The sequence below is a fragment of the Peromyscus maniculatus genome, chromosome 2 (assembly GCF_049852395.1).
Source record: "Peromyscus maniculatus bairdii isolate BWxNUB_F1_BW_parent chromosome 2, HU_Pman_BW_mat_3.1, whole genome shotgun sequence".
Classification (NCBI taxonomy): Eukaryota; Metazoa; Chordata; class Mammalia; order Rodentia; family Cricetidae; genus Peromyscus; species Peromyscus maniculatus.
Window position 1 is genome coordinate 58,035,596 of NC_134853.1, and position 20,992 is coordinate 58,056,587.

The following is a 20,992-nucleotide window of genomic DNA, read 5'->3' on the forward strand; positions in this document are numbered from 1 at the left end:
CCTGAGCCATTCTCCAGCCCCTGTGTAGGTAAGGAATTGAGGCTAATGTAGACAGTGACTTGTTCAAGAATGTGCAATGCAGGTTATGTCTTAGGGTTGGGTGTCCAGAACCTAGCATCTTAACCACAGCTGTTACCTCGTTATATGTGACCCGGACCAGCTGAACGAAGGTTTAGTGTTTGCAGAGCAGAGTAAATCTGTAGTTTGTATGTTCTAAGAATGGGGTACAATATGAAGACAATTACTCGGGATGTTTCCTCACTTTCCATTGGGTTGGTTTTTATATCCAACACTAAGAAAAGCTTGACCCGCATGTTTGTTTTCCCCTTTTGTTTCCTCTATTTCACTGCTGGCAAGTGCACAAGCTAGGCAAGCACTGTACACTGAGCTACATTCCTGGTTATTATGTGTGAAGTAGGATATTTTTAGATTGCCTGGCTGCCCTGAGACTCGTTATCATTCTGCTGCGTCGACATGCCTGGCCCGGCTAGCTTGTCAATCAACCTTTCCTTTTCCTAGGAAGAAGTACACTTTTGCTGCTACTCGCCCATCCTCTGTTCTCCTTGAGCAGCTTGCAGTGTGTGTCAGTCAAGGGGAGCCTGTATTGTTAGTGGGAGAGACCGGAACTGGTAAAACGTCTGCTGTCCAGCACTTGGCTCGTGCCACAGGTACCTGAGAGGCTTGGGGGGCCATGAGGGGGGAATAGACCCTAATTTGTAGGACTGGCCTCAGACTTGGGCTCTTCTTGCCTTAGCTGCCTGTGTGCTTGGATTGTATGCATGCGTCACCATGCCTGGTTTTATGTTTTTTCTTTTAAATAGTAAATCTAAGGATATTAAAGTTTAAAGTGGACTTACTCTACTTACAAGTGGTTTTCTTGGAAATAACCACTATTAACAGATTGGCTTTATCTTAATTATTTTATTGTCTATATACGCACAAGCACAGGCATGCATATATGTATATATTGTTTCAAAATAAGTCAAATTATACTCAGATGTATGTATGCCACACATACTGCTTTTCTTTTCTTGTGGTATAGCCCAGATTGACCTGCTTATGAGCCTGGTGGTCCTTCTGCCTCTGCCTTCTTGCATAACATTACAGGTAGGTCGCAAGACATGCTTATGTTTGTGCTTAATTTAGTTTATTAGAAAGGCTTTTAAAATGTCTTGCTCCTTTTAATGGCCAAGTAGCATTTTACACTCTGGATATTGATAGGCATCAATTTATTGAAGGATATTTTTGTTTGTTTGTTTGCTTTTTATTTTTTGTGTTTTCAAGAGAGGGTCTCACTATGTAGCTCTGGCTGTCCTGGAACTCACTATGTTGACCAGGCTGGCCTCAAATTCAACAGAGAGTCATCTGCCTCTGCCTCCAGAGTTCTGGGATTAAAGATGTGTGCCACCATCATCCAGTTGGACCAGTTGGAGGATCTTTTTGTTGGTTACAATTTTTAGATATTGAATTCTAAGATTTCTGTAATTAATTGAGAAGGTCAAAGAAAATGCGTTTGTGAAAACTTACTCTGCCTTCTTAAGGAATGCATTGTGATTTTGCATTAAGCTTTTTTTTTTCCCCTGTTTTTGAAAGAACTTGTCCATGTGTAGCCACGACTGGTGTGGAGCTCACTTTGTAGACCAGGCTGGCCTGGAACTCACAGAGGTCTGCCTAGGATTGAAGGCATGCACTATCACGATCTGGCGCCTTTAAATGTCTGAAGTAATTCTTTTCCTTTGTTTTTTAAAGGTCACCATTTGAGAGTTGTCAATATGAATCAACAAAGCGACACCGCAGACTTGCTTGGAGGGTCAGTGTGGTTCAAAAACTATGAAATACTACATTGTGTTTACTGCTAGAGTTGAGAATACTGTTTTCCTACAAAAGTCAAGTCTGTCTTGCTTGGAGGTTATGCAAAGACCTGGGCCCTCCCCCCATCATAATATAGTTGGTTTTTAAGACAGGGTGTCAATGTATAGTCCTGGCTGGCCTGGAACTAACCATATAGGCTAAGATGGCCTCTAACTCATCGGCCTGCCTCTGCTTCTCTAGACTAAATGTACAAAAGACATGTGCCACCATGCTGGTGTTCAACATAGCATTGGACTAGTTTGTTGGTGTATGAGCTTGAGGGCGCATGTGTGTCATCGTACACATGTGGAAGGCAGAAAACAAGTGGCATTGCATAGTATTAGGTTAATTTTATTTGTGTGTGCTTGGAGGTGCATATCTGCCACAGCAGGAAGGCAATTTACCTGAGTTCATTTTCTCTCGCACCCTCTGAATGCTGAAATCAGCACGTTAGGCAGCAAGTACCTTTACCCACTGAGCCATCTCATTAGCCCCTCTTAAATTAAATGACACTTGAAGTCCTTGTGTTCAATGGAATGTTTCAATTATTAAATAAATACTTAAGTTATTTATTGTTCTTTTGTTTTGGGGGACAGGGTCTCTCTGTAGTCTTGGCTAGCCTAGAACTCACTATGTAGACCAGACTGGCTTTGAACTCCAGCCCCTGCTAAGATTAAAGGCCTGTGCTACCAGGCTTGGCTCAAAGTTAATGCTGTTAATGGAGAAAGTTTAAAAAAAGCAAAAGGTATATGTCACCCAATGCTTGTGTTGATCCAAGGAGGCAGTTTTAGAGTCTTAATCCCTGGTCCTCATAAATGTTTTTGCAGGTCTGCTTTTTAACCAGGCATGTCTATAATACTATCTACTTTTATCTAAATATGTCTAAATATGTTTTTATTTAAATGTGTCTTCAGCAGTTTGCAGTTTATGAGTATTCTTAACACAAATGACATTAGTCTTGCATCATTGAATGTGGCCTGAGTCCTTCTCGTCTAAGAATTGGTAGTATTATGCCAGCCATTGTAAGGAGGATGGTTTTGTTCTGTCTTTTTTCCTATTGTTCTGAGGGTTTAACCCTCTCGTGCCTTGCATATAAAAGGTAAGTACACCAATATATCGAGCATATAGAAGTCTGACTGTACCCTGATGGCAGTGAAGAATTTGAACCAGTGCATCTTAAACTACAGTTTTTGTCTGGTTCCGACTTGGTAAATAGAAGATACCTTTTTTTCCCCGTGTTTAACGCACTACCCTGTTAACAAAGGAAAACGTTACATTTTTGTGTAAGTGGAAACATGCCTTATTTTCTGTAATCGGGTCTTTTAATTTATGTGACTACCTTATTTAAGAATCATTGTGTATAAAATGAGAAGGCCAAAAGTAATTTTGAAAACAAATACAGAAATGAGAAACAAAATTCAGTAGTAGTCAACGAGATATGGTAATATCCTAGGCCGGAGAGATGGCTCAGAGGTTAAGGGTACTGGCTGTTCTTCCAGAGGTCCTGAGTTCAATTTCCAACAACCTACATGGTGGCTCACAACCATCTACAATGAGATCTGGTGCCCTCTTCTAGCATGCAGGGATATATGCAGGCAGAACACTGTTCACATAATAAATAAATAAATCTTTAACAGAAAAGAGATGATAATATCCTATTCCTAGAATGTATAATTAGTTTCATTTTTTATAGCCAGGTTGAATACATTTAAATATAACAAATACTGTATTAAATATGTAAGGTTTCTATAGGCCTGAGTGGTTTACAAATCTGTCTTTGTAAAGGAAATTTATTATATGTAAAGGTACTTTAAAATGAAGAGCTTTAAAGCATTTCAGGTTATTTATACTGAGATTACCTTCTGATGGTCAGTCTTTGTATTTATTACCCCAGTGCTCTTTGGGGTTTTTTTTCCCCCCTTTTAAACAATCTTTTTAATTCTGTAAGAATTTTATACAGTGTGTTTTGAACATAATAACCTTCTAACTCCTCTCATAACCACACTGTCTAACTTCCCATACCTTCCTTCCCAAATCTGAGATTTTTTTCTTTGTTTCTTTTTTCTTTTATCTTAAATATTCTTTTCTTTACTCTTGGAGTGCAGTTTGTGTTTCCCAGCTCTTAGTTGCTCTGATTCTTTTGTTTGGTTGGTTCTTGGTTGTTGTTTGGAGAAGGTTTCACTATGTAGCCCGGGCTGGCCCTGGGCTGGCCTTAAACTCGGTATTCTCCTTCTTCTACTTTCCAAATACTGGGATTTCAGGCCTGTGCCACCATACCCTATCTAGACCTTTGTTTTTTGGTTAATTTTAAATGAAAATGTCATTGACCCCCATTGTTACAAATGAAACTCTGGGTTTTCTTGGTGTTAGAGAAGCACTCCACTCTGCAGAGCTGTATGTAACCTCACCCTAGATTTTTGTCGTATTTTTGTTTTATTTAAATTGATCTTCTGGTAGGCAACACACACACACACACACACACACACACACACACACACACACACACACACTCTTTATATTACTTGTGAGAAAAGAAAATCAAATTCTATGAGGGTGGGGATGAAAGAGCTTAAAAGCTGCGTGGAAGGATAGGAGGTGTAGCTGGAACAGAAGAAGTCTCCCAGGAGGAAAGTGTGTGGCATAAAGTAGTAAAATATAGAGCACATGATCATGACACTAAGACTTGGGAAGAGGCTTGAGAGACATCAGGGGAAGAACCCAGTAGGTAAAGCAGGGAAGTTCCTCTTTGGGAGAAATTGAGACTGAAGAGAAGAAAAAAGACGGAAGAAAATTAAAGATAAAAAAAAATGACCAACCCTTAACTTCCTTACCATGCACAGGTCATTCTTAAATAACATTGAAAAGGGACGAATGAATGTGTGAACTCACTCAGGCCAACCCTGCATCATTTATTTTCATATCTTAGCACAGACTGTTTTCTGTTTTATATTTTCTGTTCTTTCATGTATCAGTGTGGAGAGTCCTATTCCTTTGTTGTAGCCATTTTAAGATGAATTCCCAAATATATGTATATCCTACATAGCTATTTATTCTTTTTTGATTTTTTTAAGACAAGGTTTCTCTGTGTAGCCCTAAATGTCCTGGAACTTGCTTTGTAGATCAGGCTGGCCTCGAACTCACAGAGATCCATCTGCCTTTGTGTTCTTAACAGTTCTGGCGCACAGACTCTTCCCTGTGCACTTGAGAGAACTGTGAGGGCTAGGGTGGTGTCACTTGTTCAAGGTAGTAGCTAATCCAGAATGTAAAGCCAGCCTTGTCTTGATGGTCTGTGCTCTTGGTTAGTATAGTGCTGCCTTAGTTGGGTCTAGTCCAGTCCTCAGTGTCTGTAAGATAGGAGTTTTCTTTTTTTTTTTTTTTTCCTATTTTTTTTTTTTGATATATATTTTTTATTTTACAATATCATTCAGTTCTACATATCAGCCATGGGTTCCCCTATTCTCCCCCCTCCCACACCCTCCCCTTACCCCCAGCCCACCCTCCATTCCCACCTCCTCCAGGACAAGTCCTCCCCCGAGGACTGTGATCAACTTGGTAGATTCAGTCCAGGGAGGTCCAGTCCCTTCCTCCCAGACTAAGCCAAGTGTCCCTGCATAAGTTCCAGGTTTCAGACAGCCAACTCATGCAATGAGCACAGGACTTGGTCCCACTGCCTAGATGCCTCCCAAACTGATCAAGCCAATCAACTGTCTCACCTATTCAGAGGGCCTGATCCAGCTGGGAGCCGATAGGAGTTTTCTTTAGATGACATATGTGTTGTTTATGTCTTTGACCTGGTCCTGTGCTGTGGTCTTGTTGCTTTGCTTCTCTTCACTGCAGTCTTTCCATTTCAGTTACAGTCATCCCTTTCAGGCAGTGGTCCTGCGACCCTTTAATACAGTTCCTTATGTCATGCTGACCCCAACCACAAGATTATTTCGTTGCTACTTCATAACTGTCATTTTGTTACTGTTCTGAATCGTAATGTAAATATCTGATATGTGACCCCCACTGTCTCAACCCACAGGTTGAGAACTGCTGCCTTAAGTCATAGCAGTTTCTATCACTGGCTTCCTCAAATTCTCTGTTGTCGTCTCAGAACATTTAGAACACATCACAAAGTGTATTTTGGCCAGCAAGGCCATTCATAACAAACTCTGGCACCTCTCCAAAACATGTTCACTCTCGTTGTTGGTGGAGCTGAGTGAAATCCAGCCACAGTTTCCTTTTCCTTTTCCAATCAGTTGAAACCTGTGTTGACTTAACTGGTTTTTAGGTACTAGGTTCAGCCATGTATTAATTATACACTATTCTGGAGTGGCATCTTCTGTCTCTCAGATTCCTGCTTAGTTTTCTTCCTTGTTTGATTTAAGCCTTTTTCAAATGTCCCCTCTTCGGGAGAGCATCTATCACTGCTGTATACATTGCCGGTACCCTTCTTGCTTACTCCTTTGCCGTAGTTCGTGTTAGCATAAACCATAGTACCTAAGCCACTGTCTGGCGGTTTATAGCAATGTTTTCTGTGTTAGCACTCTGATTAAGTTATAAGCTACATAAGACAAGACCTTGTGGGTGGTGCTGATTCAGAGCCTAGCAAATGAAAGATACTCAATGCATCTTACGGAATAAATGAAGTAAGAGAATGCCTAGCAATGTGTTAGTGAAAAAAGTTTGATATTCCCTTTTTTATCCACCATTCTCTGCAACATGTTTCTCTGCTCAAAGCTGAGAGTAGCCCTTGTCTCTGGGCCACCAAGGCTTGCATCTGCCACCCATAAAAACTTCTTGAACCATGGTTTGTCACCAAGTTCCATACATGTTCATTTAAATGTGATTTTTTTTTTATTTTACTAAATAAATAACATATCTTTTGTTGTCCAGTTAGGAATTTCAAACTTTTCATAGTACTTTTAATCTAAAATATTTAATCATTATAAAATTGTCAAATACTTGAAAATAGATCACAGCTGAAAACTTAAGAGATTCTCAGTGTTGTTAGTCATATTTCTGATTTTGATTAGTTTGTATTGTGTTTCCTAGTTTCTGCTTCATTAATTTGTGAATCACTTTTACTTTTTTTAAAGGTTCAAGCCAGTAGACCATAAGCTTATTTGGCTGCCTTTACGAGAGGCATTTGAGGAACTCTTTGTCCAGACGTTTTCCAAAAAACAAAATTTTACCTTTTTGGGACACATTCAGACGTGCTACAGGCAGAAACGATGGCATGATCTCCTCAGACTGATGCAACACGTACAAAAGTCAGCTATTGCCAAGGAAGGAAGGGAGAGCCGGCCAGGTAAGAATGTGAAAGCCCTGACAGTGGGGCTCCTTTGGCAGGTGTGAAAGAAGAATTCGGTGAAAACGAGAGAAGTGGGACTTGGGGGGTCTTCAGGCGAGAGTTTTGAAGTGTTCCTGCGCCGTACTTGGAGACATGGTTCTGTTAGGCTAGCCGGATGCTGCTGGTGTACAGCACTGCCTAGTAATCAGCGTGACATTTGATCTGAGAAAGAGCTGGCTTCTGCGGTAAGCAAGCTTTAGGGAGCTTAGTGGTCTTCACTTTGCTTCCTCACCTATGAATGGAAATAACGTTGACTGCTTCTAAGGGGAAATGCATTACACAATACATGTACCAGTGAGCTAATGGTGACTGGCAAGTGGTTAGCATTTTTAAGTGTTTGGATTTTGTCCCTTACACTTTGTCTAACACTCTTGTGTTTCACAAATTTTATGGTTTTGTGTTTGAAAATCATACTTTATCCGTATACAGCATATTTATTTACTTTTGTATTACTTAGTCAAATTATGTGACAACTTTAAGGGAGGGAAGATTATTTTAGCTTGTGATTTAAGATTAATTCCAGTCCATTGGGATGAGGAGGTGTGGCAGGCAGCAAGGACAGTCCCATCTGTGGCAACAGGAGAATAAGGTGATAGTTGGTCACATCAGAGTGAGCCTCACAGCAGAGAGCAGCTGGAAGTCGGTTCTCTTTTCCCACCACATGGGTTCCTTGGTTGGAACTCAGATTGTCAGGCATGGTGACAAGAGCCTTTCTTCACTGAGCCATCTTGCCAGCTCTAGAGAGCAGCTGTAACTCAGGGCCAGGGTTTTGTTTTTAAAGGGTTGTTGTTAAGAGGCCTATTTCTTTCCAGCTAGCCCTCACTGTTTAAAGGTTCCATGGCTTTCTAAAAGAGATGGCTCAGTGGTGAAGAGTCTTATGGCTCTGGAAAAGGACGTGACCTCGATTCTCAGTACCCCTGTCTGCTGGCTCACAGCCATCTGAAACTCCAGCTGCAGGAGATTCTGACACTTCTGGTCTCTGGGCACCCACACTGACACACGCGAGCGCGCAAGCACACACACACACACACACACACTTAAAAATAACAAATATAAATCTCAGTTTTAAAGAGTGCTTTTAGATAAGGAGCATACATTGAAAAAAAAAACGTGCCTTTGGGGGACATTTCAGACTCAAACCGTAACACTTCAAAATTTAAGGAGATCTTGTCTGTATTCTTTCCTAGGGCTACTTCTGAAGGAGAAATGGGAAGCATTTGGCCTCAGACTCAACCATGCCCAGCAGCAAATGAAAATGACGGAAAATGCCCTTTTGTTTGCATTTGTGGAGGTATTGTTATTTATCAGCTGGGTTGATAGATGTTGGTCTGAAGGAGAGTGAAGTCTGTGAAGCGTTATTATTTGTACTGTCTTTGTTGTACCTGCTGTTACTAGACGGTGCAAGGTGAAACAGTGCTCTTCCCACTCTTTAGGGTTTTAATGAGCACAGGGAATATTTAGTTGAGGATAGTGGACTCTGTTACTTCACCTTTGTATGATGGGACAGAGTACAAGCTCCAGCTTAGTTGTCTGTGTGAATGTCTGCATTTGAGAAAATGGTGGGGTTTGATCAGTGCCTAGTTTTGGTTCCAGACCATGGTCATCTCCTATTTGCTTTGGGTAAGTATCGTCTTGATTAAAATAAGCATCAGTGATATAGAGCTGAATAAACATTCATTTTGATAGTCTTTGATATACTCTGTGATAGGCTGTGAATTATAAACTGTATACATTCTTGATTTGGAAATTTAGGGGTCTTGGTATGATTTTTTGGGGTGCTTTTTTGTTTGTATGATTTTGACAGTGTCTCATTGTGTTGCCTTGGCTGGCCTGGAATTCAGAGAGATCTTGGATCAAAAGCATGTGGTGCCACCCCTGTCTTGGGTGCTTTTAATATCTAATTGGATGTTTTCCATCATCTGAATTTGTTGTATGTTTACTTGTTCACCCATATAACTCTTGTTTATGTCATCCTACTTTGTAGGCTTAAAGATAGTTGACCATTTTGGACATTTACAGAGTTTACTTGGCCTGACACTACCAACTGCCTGCCTTTGTCATTTAAAGTATAGGTCCATTCATGGGAAAAATATGCCCTTGCCCCTGTTCTTAACCTTAGTTGTGTAACTGCTTTTGCTCACTGTGCCTTTATTTGAAATACATTATCTTCCAGGGTACCTTGGCTCAGGCTATAAAGAAAGGAGAGTGGATCTTGCTGGATGAGATTAATCTGGCTGCTCCTGAAACACTGGAGTGTCTGAGTGGTTTACTTGAAGGATCTTCTGGCTCTCTGGTTTTACTTGATCGAGGAGACACAGGTAGTATTTAATCCCCTTGGGGTTTGACTTGGCACCAAGTATTGGTCAGTTAAAAGTGAGATTCTTTTGGCTAGACATATTACATTGGTCCTCCAGTGGGATTTATTACTTAGGTAAAAAGTTCCTGTGGAAGTATATTGAGCTGTTATTAAGTGCTCTGGGGAATGCAAAGAAGAAGAATAATATAATTTGTGAAGGTATTTTAGTTGTAGATATGCAGACGCTGTCCAAATAAATACACACATAGGTCTTAGGTAATAAAAAAAATAATTAGAAGTAAACAAACAAACACACCAGAGAGAGAGGGAGGGTGTGTGTGTGTGTGTGTGTGTGTTTGCGCGCGTACCTACCCTGCTCTCTGTCTGCCTGAGAAGTGATCTTACTTCAGAAATCATGTGGGTGGTGGAACAGCCAGCACCAACTGGTCTCTGCATTGACCCTGGGTCCTGTGGCAGAACTTTTGAATGCTGAAAGTTGTTGAAATTTTCTAATTTTCTCGTTAGCTGAAAGTTGTTGAAATTTTCTAATTTTCTCTTTAACAGAGCCACTGGTTCGGCACCCTGATTTTCGTTTATTTGCATGCATGAATCCAGCTACTGATGTGGGCAAAAGAAATCTCCCACCAGGAATTAGAAATAGGTATGGATTTTGTTTTCTTTACTGGTAGTATTGACATAACCAAACTTTACGGTGGTTGAAATTCATTGGTCTCCTGATAGAGGAATCTTGGTTTCCTTAAATAAGGAAACTTCTCTTGTCTATGGCTTGTATCGCATTGGAGAATCCTTCTCTATTATTGTTTATTACTTATGTGGCTTCTGAGGGTTGATTCTAGGCTGTGTACCTAGTTCATTGGCTGTTAGTATTATACTGAGTGTTCTCAGTGGTGTTTTGTTTTTAGTATTTACAGTAGCTTCATGTTTCTTTTCAGTCTCTGTCTGCTATGCTCATTCCTCTCATCAGCCCGAAATACTGCTTTGTGTATTTCCTTTGGGTTTAGTTTTTTGAATGTTGTAAGGGTTTTGTTTTGTTTTGGTGGTTTTTGTTTTTAGAGATGGGGTTTCTCTCTTAACAGCCCTGACTATTAGAACTCACTCTGTAGACCAGGCTGGCCTTGACCTCACAGAGGTCATGTCTCAGCCTCCTGGGTGTTGGGATTAAAGGCATGCGCCACCACTGCCTGACAGATGTTAGGTTTTTTTAGGCTATTTATATCGTATAATGTTTTTCTTTCTCCTCCAATCACAGTAGGTAGTTGTGCTTGGTATATTACTCTAGACTGGCTGTCATAGTCTTTTAGGACTTGGAATGCATTGCTTCTGGCTCTTCTGTCTTTCAAATTTCCATTGAAAAATCATTTCAAAATCAATTGATCGGTTTTTCTCTATAAATAACTTGACTTTCTTTTTTTTTTTTTTTTTTGCTCTTGTAGCTTTCAATGCTGTTTCTTTGTTACATTTGTTCAGTGTTTTAAACATGATATGCCATGGGGATTTTCTTTTCTAGTCTTGGCTATTTGGTGTTCTATGTGCGGCTTCTATTTGTATAGGTGTATCTTAAGTTGAGGTACATTTTCTTCTATTGTCTTCTTGAAAATCTGGGCTATGTCACTGATTGTGATTGTCTCCCTAATCTTTGCTTATAATTCCCAGGTTGTTTTTCATGGTATTCCTCATTTCCTGTGTGTTCCTTTTCCTGCGGTCTTAAAAATGTTTTATATTTTTTGCTTATTTGGTTCCAGGTTGGCTACTTCATCTTCCGGTCCTGGTGATAGATCATCTGCTTGATTCAGTGTACTTGTCAGACTTTTCTTTGAGTTTTCTAGGTGACTATTAGTTCTTCAGTTCTTTGGTGTTTCTGTCTCCTGATTGAATTTCATTCTCAAGTCCCTTATTGTGCTCACCATTTCTGTCAGCCTTATGTTTCTGTGTTAGTGGGCATCACTTGGGACTTCCTTTCCTTACATTCTTTCTCCATTACTTCATGGAGCGCTTTCTTTCTTTCTTCTTCAAACTCTTTGAATTCTTTGATCAAGTGTATGATTGTTCTTTTAAATTCTGTCTCCTGGGTCTCATCTCTACAAGACTGGTAGGTTTTGAAGATAAGATACTTACTGTCCTAATCTCTCATATTGTTAGTGTTTTTCTGATGAGATCTAGGCATGTGAACCTTTCACTAGTTCTGTATCTGATATGGACAGAAGAGAGAATGGGCCTAGAGCACTCAAATGGCTTCAGAAGAGTGAAGTCAGGTGGACATGGGACTAGGCTGGTGTATAAGGTGTGCTTCCTGGTCCAATCCTGTGCTGTGGGGGTGGGTCTGGCTGGGTGGATATGACATGGGAGGGGCCTGGTAGAAGCCTAGAGGTTGACTGCAAAGGACCAGGCTATACCCTAGAGCAGTGGTTCTCAACCTTCCTAACATTGTGATCCTTTAATACAGTTCCTCATGTTGTGGTGACTCCCAACCATAAAATTATTTTTGTTGCTACTTCATAACTGTAATTTTGCTACTGTTATGAATTGTAATGTAAATATCTGTGTTTTCTGATGGCCTTTGGCTACCCCTGTGAAAAGGTCATTCAACCCCAAAAGGGGTCATGACACACAGGTTGAGAAACACTGTCTTAGAGAATGTGGGACATTCTAATTTCTTACTAATGATTAATAATTTTCTTACAGGTTCACAGAACTTTATGTAGAAGAATTAGAGAGTAAAGAAGACTTACAAATTCTTATTGTGGATTATCTGAAAGGACTGAGTGTGAGCAAGAGCACCGTGCAAGGAATTGTAAAGTAGGTTCTCTTTTGCTTGTCTTTTTATGATTTCTTCCAAGCATTAAAAAGTCCATTCCATGCAGGCACACACATTTTCATAATTTGCTTCTGTGTAGAGAAAACTGGTAGAAGGATTTGCTTTGAAATTGAAACTTTAATATGAATTCCCTTAGGTTTTTCTAAAGAAATTACTTATACCACCTATGAAAATAAACAGGTGCTGTTCTCTTGATTGCTTCTCTATTTTAACAGCTTAGTATTTAAATTCCTAAATAGTAAATTGCTTGTCTTTCATCTTTCTCTGTGTCTCTTTCCTATTTCAAATTTGCATAGTAGCTAGATGAACGCCAGAAGTAAGTTTGCTACTGTAAATTGAATTGTGGTGTGGGTTGGTGCTTTGAGTCTCTTTCTCATGTATTGAGGCCATGTGGAAAGAAGCATAGTGTTTTGTGCAGTCAGCCTGAGGTATAGTGTTGACTCAGGAAGCTAGAGACTGTCCTGTCATTCTGAGAAATTCGCTTTCCTCCTGAAGGGAATATAATATGGAAAGGGGTTGGAATAGAATATGATCTATTCACTTAATATTTATAGCTGGTTCCTCTACTCCATTCCCCGAACCTTTGGTGGTACTGAATAGCAAACCCAGGCCCTTGTACATGCTAAGCAGATGCTCTGTAGCCCTGGCTGTCCTCAGCCTCCTGAGTGCTAGGATTAAAGGTATGTGCCACCACGCCTAGCTGTTATACTTGTTTCTTCTTTTTTATTTTCCAACATGATATTTTTATTGTTTCTTTGGGGTTTTCATATCATAGACCCCTATCACATTTGCTTCACAATCCTTCCCTGTCCACCCCTCTACCCTTCTGACTTCCCCCCAGCAAAGAAAAAGAAAGTTCAGTTTGTATGTTCAATATACTCACTGGAGTGTGGTCATACTCTCAGTGCCCTGCCCCTTAAATAGAACTGAGTCCTTCCCCTTCCAAATCCCTGCTGGAAGCCATTTGTTGTAGAGAAGGACACTTCAGCATCCTATCAGAGTTCTTTGATGGCTTCCTGTTTCAGCTGTTACTATTTTGGGTGGAGAGGGGGGCAGAGAGAGGATGGAGGTAGGGTTGTCACAGAAGTCTTCCATGTCCCTCTTTCTCAACTGTGTGTCTGCAGTCATCAGTATCACTACCAACACAACTTAATTGCTCTTTGTCGTCCGAGGGAGCGTAGATACAGGCTTCCACATTGTTTATGGTGTCAGCACAAACTATGAACAGGGCTCCAGGTTGCAGTGGGGCCAGAGACCTAGTCCAGGCCCTCTGACTCGGATGGGATCATGGCAATCAGCAAGGCTTCAGCCCCAGCATCCCTGTATATCCACCCAGCCACAGTAAGACCACAAATCCAGACATAGCCCTTTGAGGCAGCACCGAATGGGACATCACCATGGCCTTAGATGGCAGCACAGGCCACTCAGATCTGTATGGTCCCCAGCGGCAACATAGCCCATTATCATCAACATGGCTTCAGGCTGCAGCACAGACCATGATCATCCAAGTGGCCTTCAGTGGTAGTACGGGCCACAGATATCAACACAGACCTGGCCACAGTAAGACCACAGATGCAGATATGGTCCTCAGTGGCAGCATGGGCCTGGACATTTAAAAAAATTACCATTGCCCTAGGTGACAGGGCATGCTATTTATGTCTGTGTGGCTCTCCGCAGAGGTGGCATTGCCCACAGGCATCAGTGTGGCATCAGGCTGTAGCATGGGCCACAGACATCAGCACAGACCTGGCTGCAATAAGACCATGGACTCCTGGTCATGGCCCTCAGTGGCTACAGGGACTGGGACATCACCATGGTCTCAGGTGGCAGCATGGCTTCAGGCAGCAGCACAGGCGAGGGACCTCTACTTGGCCTTCCTTGGTAACACAGGCCACAGATATTAACTCAGATTCCTACTGTAACAGAACTTGGGTCCCAGACATGGCCCTTGATGCCAGCCCAGACCTGGGCACCACCATGGTCTCAGGTGGCATTGCAGGCCACTCACATCAGTATGGTCCCCTGCGCAGCATGACCTACGGACATAAACATGAATTCAGGCCACGGCACAGGCCGTGAACATTGCACATCATTAGATGATAACACAGTACTCAGACGTCAACCCAGATCCTGGCCACATTAGAGCCACTGACCCACTCATGGCCCTCAGTGGCATCATAGGACACAGTGGTTCAATATCGAAAGTGAACTCAGGCCTCTGTTGTTGCCTTGAGCTAGGGTGATGCTGCGGCCAGGCGGTTTGTTCAGGGGCTGAGCTGGAATCTGCTTCAGGCTGCTGCACCATCCCATTGACCCCACTGGGCAATGACATTGATCCACTATCGACCTCAGCCCTCACTCATGCCCATCACTGCTGTCACCTCACCAGTTCCACCTCTCTCCACAGCACATGCACAGCTCTGCTCCTCCCCTCCATCACTCCCATGTCTCCATCATCTGTTCCTCCTCACAGTGGTGCCTGCAAGAGCCTACCGAGAGGGGAGGGTATGGGGGTGTCTATACTTGTTTCTTTTATACATACAACTATTTATTCTTTTATATATATTATAGATAGATAGATAGATAGATAGATAGATAGATAGATAGATAGATAGATAGATAGATAGATAGATCAGTGCTAGGGACATGCAAAAACAGAAGAGCCAGCTTTAGTGGGACATGCTTGTAATTCTAACTCTTGGGAAAGCTGACTCTTGGGGATTGCTGTGAGTTAAAGGTCAGCCTGGGCTACTGAGACTCTCCCTTTTTAAGGGAAAAAAAAAAAAAGCAAAAGAATCCTGAGTCTTTTTATGGAATTTCTACAGTTGCAAATAGTAATTAGGGAGCTACAGTGAATAAAGCAAACAAGACATAAAAGTGAGACAGACTTATCAAATGAAGCACTAGAGTTATGTAAAATGTGTCAGTCACAGGGATTTATTTAAAGAACAACTGCCCTGCACATCCATGGGCAGGGGCTTGGATTTCATTTGATTTGTGTTTGGTTTCTTTTGTGCATGCAGTTGATCACCAGTCACAAAACTGCAGTGAGGGGTTCATATTTCAGTCTTCTCTCTTGGGAAGGATAACAGTGTTAACAATATATACCAGGGGTTCTCATGTCTCCCTGCTTTGTAACAGTTTCTCATTACTAAGATAGACAGAGCTGTGGTATTTGAAATCTCAGGAATTCTGTTTACGGTGTGTTGGTCTTCCTTTGCCTCTTGGGAAGAGCCTGCTCTGGAACACTGCATATGCATCAGTCTTTCCTTACTTTGTCTCTCACTTGTTATTCTCCTTATAAGACACAAGTTTATCACTTACCATTGGTTCCTTTTGGCTAATGAAGTAACACCTTGCATTTCCTGATTTTGCAAAGATACTCATTACAGTGTTTGAAAGAGACACTTCAAATTATGTGAAAAATAGATTTGTATAGATGTTTTGATGAATGCTGCAGGGTGTTGAATGTAAGCTCGACCATTTCTATTCTATGAAAATAGCCTTTGGATGCTGGGCAGTGGTGGTATATTCCTTTAATCCCAGCAGAGACAGAAACAGGCAGAGCTTTTAGTTCAAGGGCAGCCTGGTCTACAGAGTGAGTTCCAGGGCTATACAGTGAAACCTTGTCTAACTAAAAAAAAAAAAACTAAAAAGAAAGAAAAGAAAATAGCCTTTGCAGTTTCAATAGAGAGGTAGACAGCAGAAAAATAATTACTGTTTAATAAAACTGCCTGAACCTTATCCTCTTTGTAGCTTCTACACTGCATTGCGGAAAGAGTCTGGGACCAAATTGGTGGATGGCACTGGCCACAGACCTCACTACAGCCTTCGGACCCTCTGCAGGGCTTTACGGTTTGCAGCTTCCAACCCATGTGGCAACATCCAGCGCTCACTCTATGAGGTGTTTCTACTGTCTGACTGAGGAGCTGGGTGGATGGGTTCCCCATGAATGGGAGGGAGGCGGGTTGCAAATGCCGTGTCTGCCAGTGCTTGTCAGTCAGTTTGTCTGTGACATTCTGGACAAGAGCGACCCTGCTCTTCTACCACCTTATCACGTTAAAAAGTTGTTCTAGGCAAGGTGGTGTTGGCACACGCCTTTAATCCCACAGAGGCAGGCGGGTCTCTTGAGTTCAAGGCCAACCTGAGTCTACAGAGCTGGTTCCAGAGTAGTTGAGGAGGTTAAATTTTACTCCCCACATAAGGCCAGCTTGTATTTATCTGTATTTGTTTTCTCTCTAGGGCTTTTGTTTGGGTTTTCTAACACAGCTCGACAGGGCATCACACCCAGTAGTTCAGAAGCTCATCTGTCAATACATTATTTCTGGCAATGTCAAAAGTCTGCTGAAACAGGTGTGTTCTTTGGCGTTCAACTTGTTTAATATAGAAGCAAGGCAGAATGATCATATATTTAGCTATTTGAGGAACATTTCTTTTCTTTCTTTCTTTTTTTCATTCCGTGTGTTAGAGTATTTGCTGCATGTATGTCTATGGACCACTTGTTTTTCTGGTATATGGAGGGCAGAAGAGGGCATTGAATCCCCTAGAACTGGAGTTAGTGATGATTCTGAGCCACCACGCAGGTGTTAAGAATTGAGCCTGGGTCCTGGAAGAGAAACCAGTGCTCTTAATCCCTGAACAATCTCTCCAGCTCCTTGTAGCAAAACATTTAAAAAGACTATAGATGTGTATTTGTGTATCATCACTACTCCACACACAGAGGCAGTGTGACCTGGGAGAATGGAGCCTAAAAATGAGGTGGACTAAATCTCATGCAATAGCCAACTTCATTCAGAGCATCAAGCAATTTATACTCTGAGAGTTAAGAGGAGTCATCTGAGTAAAGTGTACAATCACAAGGACAAATCACATGTTCAAAACATGTTTTTCCACAGAGGCATGTAAACAAATAACAATAGCCAGTTGTAATGAATAATCCTAAATAAACTCTCTCCTATTCACTACACCTGGGAAGAGCATGAAAATACATTCTAAGAACAATTCTATGTTTTGAAGAAACTGAGGTCACAAGACTTGTTTTCTCACAAGCACTTAGAATTCTCCTCACACATCTCCATTATTGGATCATGTTCCAACAATGTATGTCTTAGATAGTGAAAATTTTACTTTTACTTCAGATTTAAATTCTATAGATAGCCCTTTCCAAGCAAAGTGTAACTGTATGTATTTGTTTTATTATATGTTTAAATTCTAGTGTGAGCTTATTGATTCATTGAGGTAAATTCTGATAAATATTTTGTATAAGTGAGGCCATTGTACAAGGATATTACTATGTTGCTTTCCTGGTTGTGGGTAGGAAACTGCTGGGATCAAACCTCGTATCTCATTCATGGTAGTCAAATACTTGACCCCTGAGCTGTATTCCTATCCCCAGCTTTCCTTAAAACAAAAACTAATGAATTTTATGTATGAGTGTGGGCACACAAGAGCCACAGTGTGCATGTAGAGTTCAGAGGATAACTTGCAGCACTTGGCCTTTTCCTTCTGAACTGAGTCAGGGTGGCTCTAATTCTCTAATGCTGCTTCTGTGTTGAATACTCCAGGCTAGTTGGCTTGTGAACTGCTGGCTGATTCTCCTGTCTGCACACCTCATCTCTAGGGGCTCTAGCATTCCTGATGATCATCACCACATCTAGCTTTTTACATAGGTTTTGGAGATTGAGCTCCAGTTGTCAGGCTTATGTGTCGTGTCTCTAACCTGCTTTTTTATTTAGGCTACCCATATCTTGAATATTTTTTTTTAATTGCCAATCATTGGAGTTTGTCTTAGTTATTGCTCTATTGCTGTGAAAAGACACTATGACCAAGGCAACTCTTTTTTTTTTTTTTAAGATTTATTTATTATGTATACAGTGTTCTGCCTGCATGTATCCCTGCAGGCCAGAAGAGGGCATCAGATCTCATTATAGATGGTTGTGAGCCACCGTGTGGGTGCTGGTAATTTAACTCAGGACCTCTGGAAGGGCAAGCAGTGCTCTTAACCCCTGAGCCATCTCTCCAGCCCAAGGCAACTCTTAAGAAAGAAAACATTTTTTTGGAGTCTTGCTTACAGTTTTAGAGAGTTAGTCCATAATAATCATTGTGGGAAGCAGACACGTACAGTGCTGGAGGAATAACTGAGAGCCCTACATCCTGAGCCACAGGCAGTAGTCAGAGACCTGCACCTGGCATGGGCTTCCTAGTGGCACACCTCCTCCAACAAGACCACACCTCCAAATCCTTCTCAAACAGTTTCGTTAACTGGGGTCCGGACATTCAGACATTCTCATTTAAAGCCACCACAGGTGTTAGAGGGGGTGGCGATACTGTTAAAAGCAACAACCATTTGAGTTTGATAGGATATTACAAAATAACGTCAGGCTTAAAGAAGCTGAGAAACTTTCCCTAACTTGTTTTTATTGCTTGCTCATTAGGACGAGAAAGACAGGAATTTGAAGTTAATTTGGATTCAACATTTTAAAAATAATACATGCTTCACTATTAGATGCTATAAAAGCATGAGAAGATAAAACCTCTCAAGTTTACTTTGTGTAATTTAACCTACAGACATCTTGGAATGGCTGTGCCATTGCCCATATTACCTGTTGTCTTAGGATTTCTATTGCTGTGATAAACACTGACCAGAAGCAAATTGGGGAAGAAAAGTTTACGCTTTATAGCTGAAGCAGACAGAGACCATGGAGGAGTGCTGTTTACTGGCTTGTGTCTCATGGCTTGGTCAACCTGCTTTCTTATACCATCCAGGACCATCAGCCCATGAATGTCGTCACTCACAGTGGGCTGGGCCCTCCCACATCAGTCATTAAATAAAATGTACCGTAGTCTGAATTAAAATACCGTCCTCTCAGATGTCTCTAGCCTGTGTCACATTAACAAAAAAAGAGCCAGCATATACATAAAGGGTCAGTTTCTATGGAGGGTAGTTTTGTGTCCTCTGGGTGATCCAGAATGTAGTAGGGTAAAACCTCTTCTCTCAGAGTACTGGCCCATTTTTGAAGAAAATGTTAGATATTTTTGATTTAAAAAAATTGAGCCTTTTACTGGGTGAGGGAATTGAACCACATATGTGAAAAAATATTTTGATTCTGTATTTTATTTTTAACTAAACCTTTCTACTCTTACCTAATGTTAAAACCAATTCAAAAAAATTTTGTTCTCATTCTTGAAAGTAATTGTGTGTTTATATTTAGCTCACAGGATTTCTGTGGAAGCACCCAGAGCAAAGTAGTGTTCTCAATAAGGACTTTACTCCCCTCTGAAAGAATGCCAACGTTGACATAGGACTGTGTCATTTCTCAGAGTCTTTTGTCTTTATAGCCTATTCCAGAACCCAAAGGTGGCCGCCTTATCCAGGTTGAAGGCTACTGGATTTCAGTTGGAGACAAGGAGCCTACAATAGATGAAACATATGTTCTGACATCTTCTGTTAAGCTGAACTTGAGAGATATAGTCCGCGTGGTCTCTGCAGGGTATGTGTGGGTTTTCACTCCTGCTACTATGATGTTCCTACAAGAGGCACAGTGTTTACTTAGCCTGCTTCCCTAAGCTTTGACAGAGCTTTGCTGGGACTCACTTGGCTAACTGAATTACTGCTTTCTAAAAATCATTGCCCTAGGTTGTGTTGTGGTTGTGTGACTGGTGGGAAAGACTTAAAGACGTGATTTTGACCATCATTGTAGTTGTTTTGTGTTTCTGGAGAGGTGGTTAAGTGGTTGTGAGTGCCTGCTGCCTGCTATTCTTTGAGAGGACCTGCGTCTGGTTCCCAGCACCCATCACCCATGTCTGGTAGACTTGCATACATGCGCGCGCGCACACACACACACACACACACACACACACACACACACACACACACATATGTGTATATGTTCAGCCAGGCATGGTGGTACACTCCTTTAATCCTAGCACACTGAGGCAGAAACAGACAAATCTCTCTGAGTCCCAGGCCAGCCTGGTGTACTCAGGCCAGCCAGAGCTACGTAGTGAGACCCTATCTCCAAACAACAACAAAAAACCATAGAACCTTCTTATTATTAGCATGAGTATCTAAAGGTACTCTTTTTAGCTTCCCTCCTCTTCTTGTCTCTTTTTCTGATTGCTTTGTTGACTAATGTTTTACAGAACTTATCCAGTGCTCATACAGGGTGAAACATCAGTTGGTAAAACAAGTCTGATACGGTGGCTGGCTGCAGCTACTGGCAACCACTGTGTGCGAATCAACAATCATGAGCACACAGATATTCAAGAATACATTGGTTGTTATACGTCTGACACCTCCGGGAAGCTTGTCTTCAGTGAAGGTAGTGTTGTTACTACACTGCTTGGATGTAGGTTTTCATGCTTTTAGACCCAGTTCTTATTTTTATAGTCTTTTCTAATTGAGGCACAAGAACTATATTATAATAGAAGATAGTTAAGGCTAATTCATAGGGCAGTGGAATTCCTGCATTGGGCCAAATTTTGAACAAAACAAGGTGTAGAGATTCAATGAGTAGGGTAAAGAGGGAGGTTTGGAATAGATAATGAGAATTGGTGATTTGATAAAACTAGATGTGAGAGAGAAAATTTAACAGGTTGAACAAGAGATATTTGTCAGCCCTGGCTTCTCTTGTGGGTAGGAAAAAACCATGTCAATTGCAAGTCTTATTTCTTG

At 41.3% G+C, this 20,992-nt stretch overlaps 1 protein-coding gene across 1 annotated transcript in view; it reads left to right on the forward strand.

Annotated features, from left to right (window-relative positions):
- Mdn1 (midasin AAA ATPase 1) overlaps positions 1 to 20,992 on the forward strand; it is a 146,942-nt gene that overhangs the window by 33,789 nt on the left and 92,161 nt on the right. Inside the window, exons 14-24 of the mRNA XM_042270948.2 lie at positions 520 to 668; positions 1,750 to 1,810; positions 6,933 to 7,144; positions 8,374 to 8,477; positions 9,360 to 9,504; positions 10,047 to 10,143; positions 12,186 to 12,299; positions 16,075 to 16,222; positions 16,561 to 16,671; positions 19,657 to 19,808; positions 20,461 to 20,639. Of these exons, the coding sequence (XP_042126882.1) occupies positions 520 to 668; positions 1,750 to 1,810; positions 6,933 to 7,144; positions 8,374 to 8,477; positions 9,360 to 9,504; positions 10,047 to 10,143; positions 12,186 to 12,299; positions 16,075 to 16,222; positions 16,561 to 16,671; positions 19,657 to 19,808; positions 20,461 to 20,639 (1,472 nt within the window). The remainder of the gene's footprint in view (positions 1 to 519; positions 669 to 1,749; positions 1,811 to 6,932; positions 7,145 to 8,373; positions 8,478 to 9,359; positions 9,505 to 10,046; positions 10,144 to 12,185; positions 12,300 to 16,074; positions 16,223 to 16,560; positions 16,672 to 19,656; positions 19,809 to 20,460; positions 20,640 to 20,992) is intronic.